The 5,990-nt window shown below is 46.4% G+C and overlaps 1 protein-coding gene across 2 annotated transcripts in view; it reads right to left on the minus strand.

Annotated features, from left to right (window-relative positions):
- Positions 1-524: 524 nt before the first annotated feature.
- Positions 525-5,990, minus strand: part of LOC100954736 (eukaryotic translation initiation factor 3 subunit C) — a 29,041-nt gene continuing 23,575 nt past the window's right edge. For both annotated transcript variants that reach the window (XM_012808870.2, XM_012808869.2), the window contains exons 16-21: positions 3,728-4,091; positions 1,377-1,536; positions 1,215-1,280; positions 1,047-1,134; positions 785-947; positions 525-696 (exon numbers count right to left, since the gene is read on the minus strand). In XM_012808870.2, coding sequence (XP_012664324.1) covers positions 614-696; positions 785-947; positions 1,047-1,134; positions 1,215-1,280; positions 1,377-1,536; positions 3,728-4,091 — 924 coding nt within the window. In that variant the 3' untranslated portion in view covers positions 525-613. The remainder of the gene's footprint in view (positions 697-784; positions 948-1,046; positions 1,135-1,214; positions 1,281-1,376; positions 1,537-3,727; positions 4,092-5,990) is intronic.

Raw genomic sequence — 5,990 nt, forward strand, 5'->3', positions numbered from 1 at the left:
GCTATTTTTTGGTTGTAGCCATTATTATTGTTTGGTGGGCTGGGCTGGATTCGAACCCTCCACCTTAGGTGTATGTGGCTGGCACCTTAGCCGCTTGGGCCACAGGCGCCGAGCCAAGAAGTCGTCTCTTTAAAAAAAAAACTCACCTCAATGCTTCTTCTTAATTATGGTACCTGACTTGTCGAAAGCAGGTAACAGGATCCACATACCACACTCCACATGGTCTAGAATCCTTTCTCCTAGTCTGGTCTAACCATTCATCACTACTGCTGCCATTGTGCCTACCCAGATATTACATTCCCCAAATCACAATTGTTCACTATTTTCACCACCTTTTCTCATACCCATTATAACTTATCACAATTTGTTAAACATCAAAGAGTTAAGCTTTTTGATGTCAGAGATGTATACAATTCATCTCTAGGTCCCAAATGTGTCTATCATGTAGTAGAAACCAGAAACATAAATCACCAAGTGAATGGATCTAACACACCTTTGTTATAACATGCAATCAGGAGCCAAAGCAACTTTAAATAGACCTTTAATGACGAGGGTGTAGTTTAGGACTTAAAGGTTAAGTGGTCTAGGCCACAGGAACAAAAGCGGAGAGAGCTCAGTAGGCTGTCTGAGACTGCTGCTGGCGGTAGCCACCCCGGCGCATGTAGCCCTCATTTTTTCGGTAGCCATCTTTCTGGTCTGCAGGAGAAAAGGGGAGGACTAAGTGGCAAGGAAAAAGCAGTCAGGGAGCAGGATCCTGGGAGAGTGAACAGATGGACCCACTTACCACGGAAGTAGCCACCATAGGTGCCCTGTTTGTGGTCAAACACCCGCTCATTATTCTCGACCAGGCTGCCCAGCTTCTCAGCCAGCTGCAGAGCCAAGTTCTGCTGGGCAGTGGGTTCAGTTCGGTGCATGACCACTGTCTGCGTTGGCTGGTCCAGGGAGGCCTGACAGGAGCAAGGCAAGGGAATTGACATGACATAGATCAGACCCCTCCATTCCAATCTCTCCATGACTCTACCCACCCACTTACAACCCAGTCCTACCATCAATTCCTCATTGATGATCATCTTGCTGATGATTGAATGCACAGTGGGCAGATCCAGCTCAAACATGTCAGACAGTGTCTCCATGCTGGGGAAAGAGAGCAGGGGGCAGTCAGAACCCTTGGCCACAAAGCTGAGGCCCCTAGGTGTCCCAAGAGCCCATTCTACCTGATGGAGTCATAGACACTGCTGTAGGTGAAGAGGTAGGTCCTCAGTGACTCTTCCTGGATCTTCCTATGGAAAGAAGGGAGGAGAGAGGGAGGTCCCTCAGGGAAGGAAAGAAAATAGTCTTTGTTTCCCTTACCCACCATGGCCTTCCTCTCTGCTCACCTAACCAGCATGGTGCGGACTTTGTCAGCCTCGGGGAAAAGGTCCCACACTTTCCCATTCATCTTCTCATTGATGATAAAACTGTGACAGGTCTTCCAGTCACCCATCTTCATGGCCTTGGAAGCAGCAACCACATGTTCCCTCATAGACTCAGGGGGACCTGAAAGGTTGGAAATGAGGCAGAGCCTAGGGAAATCCTAGAGCCTAGGAACAGCACAGTTGAAGGAAGACCAGAGGCCAGAGAAGCAAACAGATTGAGATTCTCCCAGGTCTCCACTAAACAATACACGTGACTGTACCAGTCACTTGATAGCTGAATAAAATTTTTTTTTTTTTTTTGAGACAGAGCCTCAAGCTATCCCCCTGGGTAGAGTACCATGGCATCACGCTCACAGCAACCTCCAACTCCTGGGCTCAAGTGAGTCTCCTGACTCAGCCTTCCAAGTAGCTGGGACTACAGGCGCCCGCCACAACGCCTGGCCATTTTTTGGTTGCAGCCATCATTGTTGTTTGGCGGGCCTGGGCTGGGGATTCGAACCCGCCACCTTAGGTGTATGTGGCTGGCGCCTTAGCCGCTTGAGCCACAGGCGCCCAGCCAATAGCTGAATAAATTTACTTAGGTTTGGACTCAATCACTCCACTTCAGGGGATTGGTGAACCCTTTAAAATGCTGACCAACTGTCATGTACATCTTCATAGTAAAGGGGTTCATAGCACTCATCAGACTTTCATAAAGTTCCTTGACCCCAAAAACCCTTCCGTCTCAACATGAATAGCATTTACCAAATTTTATTCATGCTTACATTGTTAATTCTTCAGAGTGGCTCACTTCTTTTCCTCAGAAAATTTAGTCACAGTATAATGTATCGTTCTAAAATTATAGGTTTTACATGCAGATTACAAACTGAGGCCCTGAAATACCATCCTGAGAGTCAAGCCAGGAAGGTAAGACATAGCAAACCAGAGTAACTGGAATTTAAGGTAGACAAAGTACAAAAGCTGGAAATCGGTGGCAGGTGTAGACGAGCAGGAACACAGCATACTGTAGAACAGGCAGAGAAAGCTCAAATGTGCACACAGATCAGGCCCAAACAGAAATGTATAAACAGGGCAAAGTTTAAGGAAAAGCACTCAACCCTCTTAGAATAGCCCCCACTATAAACTTTATTTTATTTATTTATTTATTTTTACAGGGACAGAGTCCCATTTTGTTGCCCTTGGTAGAATGCTATGGCATCATAGCTCACAGCAACCTCCAGCTCTTGGGCTTAGGCGATTCTCTTGCCTCAGCCTCCTGAGAAGTTGGGACCACAGGTGCCTGCCACAAACACCTGGCTATTTTCTGTTGCTGTTTGGCCGAGGCCAGGTTTGAACCCGTCACCCTCGGTATATGGGGCTGGCGCCCTACTCACTGAGCCACAGGCACTGCCCACTTTAAACTTTTAAAAGAGGTAAAAGAGGCAAAGTTAGAGGCTCAAATAGTATTTCTCTACAAAACAAACAGAAGTGCAGGGCTGAAGAAACTGCCTTTTGGCCCTACTGCAGAAAGAGCCAGAGCTGCTACTTCACCTCAGCCCAAGCTAGCTCTGAGGGAGGCAGGCTTAGGGGTGCCAGATCCACCAAAATTCTAAACATAGGGAAATTCAGATTTTCACTGCTAATTTCTCCACTAAATAAAATACCACTGTGTAAGCCAAACAAAATTTGCCTGGAGTCACCTGCACTTTAGCGTGACAACATGATATACATGATCAACATCCCTTTTATCCCATTGTCCCATACAGGGAGGACAAATCTGTAAGGGGACGTGGCTATGGATAATAAGCTCAGCTTTATCAAGTCCTTCCATGCACCAGTTTCACAGGAAGGAGATAATTCAAATTCCTTTCCCAGTGAATCACAACTGCATAACCCCTGCATTATCAGGCCTTTCAAAAGTGATCAAAGCAGTCAATGTCAGATTTGTGAATGACAGGGCTCTATTAGAGCTGGTTTGGCTGGAATATAAAGTGGATAAAGGGAAGGAATAGGAAAGAAAGGTTGGAAGCACATAAGTGGTATCAGCCATATTATAATATTATACCTGGGCAAGTTACTTAACTTCTCAGTGCCTCAGTTTCTTCATCAGGAAAAAGAGAGTATTAACAGTTATCTACACCATAGGGTAATCACTAATGCATTTTAAGTAAATTACTATTGATGAAACACTTAAAACAGTAGCAGGCAGAGAAGGTGCCATTAAATCTAATGGAATCATCTAGTAAGAGAGCTATTCCCTTTAATTTCTCCTAATCCTTGAATGCGATCAAGGAGCAAACCAAGTTCGCAGCACTATGGAGCCCCACACTCACCCAGCAAGGGCTGTCGCTCGCCCACCCGCAGCTGGTGATGGAATTGCTTGCTGATCATGCGTCGGCGGGCATCACTCTCATGAGCGGCCATGTAGGGGATCTCCAGGAGCATGGCAGACACCAGATAGACACACTCTAGCAGCTCCAGGTTGATGTGCAGGTGGAAGGGTACCTGTCGGCGCCGCTCCACCTTCTCTTGTTCCTGGTTGCGCTCCTGCAGGCTGCGCAGCAGCAGACCCTGGCCCAGAAGCTCCTTGGCCCGGCCACTCGACTGGATGTCCAGCAGGGCATTGTGTGCATCCTTAGTCAGGCCTTGGCGGAAGGCACAGATGCCTAGCTGCACCATAGTGCGGTTGTATAGAATCTGGGGGCAAAAGGTAATGAACTCAGATCTGACAAGTCATTCATATTCAACGAATATACTTTAAGCACCTACAACATGCTGAGCATGAGGCTATGTGCTGGGACAAAGAACAAAATAGACAAGTCCCTGCTTTCCATGAAGCTTCAGTTCCATGGGTGGGCTATGGAGAACAAATTAAGCACAATATGCAGACAGTGATTCACAGGAAGGACAAAAACAAGGGAGGGAGTCAGAGAGGAATAGTGTGTCGTGGTGGTGACTAGAAACTTTATGTAACTAGGGAAGGCCCCCATTTTGAAGGGAACATTTGAATAAAGACCTAAAGAGAAAGAGGGAGCAAGTCATCCAAGTATCTATCTGGAAGAAGAACATTCTTAAAAAAGAGAAAGTACGGCCTGTAGTCCCAGCTACTCCGGAGGCTGAGGCAACAGAATCGCCTAAGCCTAAGAGCTGGAGGTTGCATGAGCTGTGATGCCATGGCACTCTACCTAGGGTGACAAAGTGAGACTCTGTCTCCAAAAAAAAGATAAAAAAGAAAAAAGGGTGCGGGCCCCATATACTGTGGGTGGCAGGTTTGAACCCGGCCCCAGCCAAACTGCAATAAAAAAAAATAGCTGGGCATTGGGGCAGGCACCTGTAGTCCCAACTACACGGGAGGCTGAGGCAAGAGAATTGCCTAAGCCCAGGAGTTGCCATGAGCTGTGGCGCCAAGGTACTCTACCAAGAGCAATAAAGTGAGACTCTGTCTCTTAAAAAAAAAAGAAAAAAGAAAAAAGGGAAAGTAAGTGCAAAGGTCCTATGGAAAAATTATGCTAGGTATATGTGAGGAACGGGATGGTGATGTGGTAATGTGGCTAGGGTTGATAAAAGATAAAAGATAAGCTTATATCACCTACCCGTGGTTTCCTATGTTATTATATCACATGAGGAGGTTGGGGGGGGGGTTACTTTGGCTGCTGTATTAAGAACAGCACAAAAAGACCAAAGGGACACAAAGACAGAAGCAGGAAGAAGAGGATGGTGGCTTAGAACAGAGGATAAAAGTAGAAGTGATAGGAAGTGGTCAGATATAGATTTTGAATAGAAATGGTCAAAGAATCAGATATGGTATGAGAATAAGAATCAAGGATGATGGCTCAGCATGCGTAGCACAGTGGTTACAGTGCCAGCCACATACAGCGAGGGTGATGGGTTGGAACCCGGCCCGGATCAGCTAAACAACAATGACAACTACAACAAAAAATAGCCGGGCATTGTGGCAGGCACCTGTAGCCCCACTATTTGGGAGGCTGAGGCAAGAGAATCTCTTAAGCTCAAGAGTTTAAGGTTGCTATGAGTTGTGATGCCACGGCAATCTACTGAAGGTGACACAGTAGGACTCTTGTCTCCAAAAAAAGAATCAAAGATGACTCCAAGGTTTCTGACCTAAGCAACTAGGAAGATGGATTTGCCACCAAGAAGAGGAGACTGAGACCAGCCTGAGTCAGAGCAAGACCCTGTCTCTAAAAAATACCCAGGAGTTGTGGTGGGTGCCTATAGTCCCAGCAACTTGGAAGGCTGAGGCAAGAGGATCACCTGAGCCCAAGAGTCTGAGGTTGCTGCAAGATATGACGACATGGCACTCTACTGAGGGTGACAAAGTGAGACTGTCTTTAAAAAAAAAAAGGGGGGGGGGAGACTGTAAGTAGTACAAATTTGAGACAGAAATACTAAGTCATTATTAACAACAGCAAAAATACAGAGATCAAAATAAGTCAGTCTGAGCAGAGGTGCAAAAAGCCTTAAAAATACAAGTAGCAAATAGGATCCCGCAATATAAAAAAGATGATAGGAGGCGCCTGTAACTCAGTGGTTACAGCTTCGGCCACATACACCAAGGCTGGCGGGTTTGAACCCAGC

This window comes from Otolemur garnettii, unplaced genomic scaffold, assembly GCF_000181295.1.
Source record: "Otolemur garnettii isolate 467f Iridium unplaced genomic scaffold, OtoGar3 scaffold00096, whole genome shotgun sequence".
NCBI lineage: Eukaryota > Metazoa > Chordata > Mammalia > Primates > Galagidae > Otolemur > Otolemur garnettii.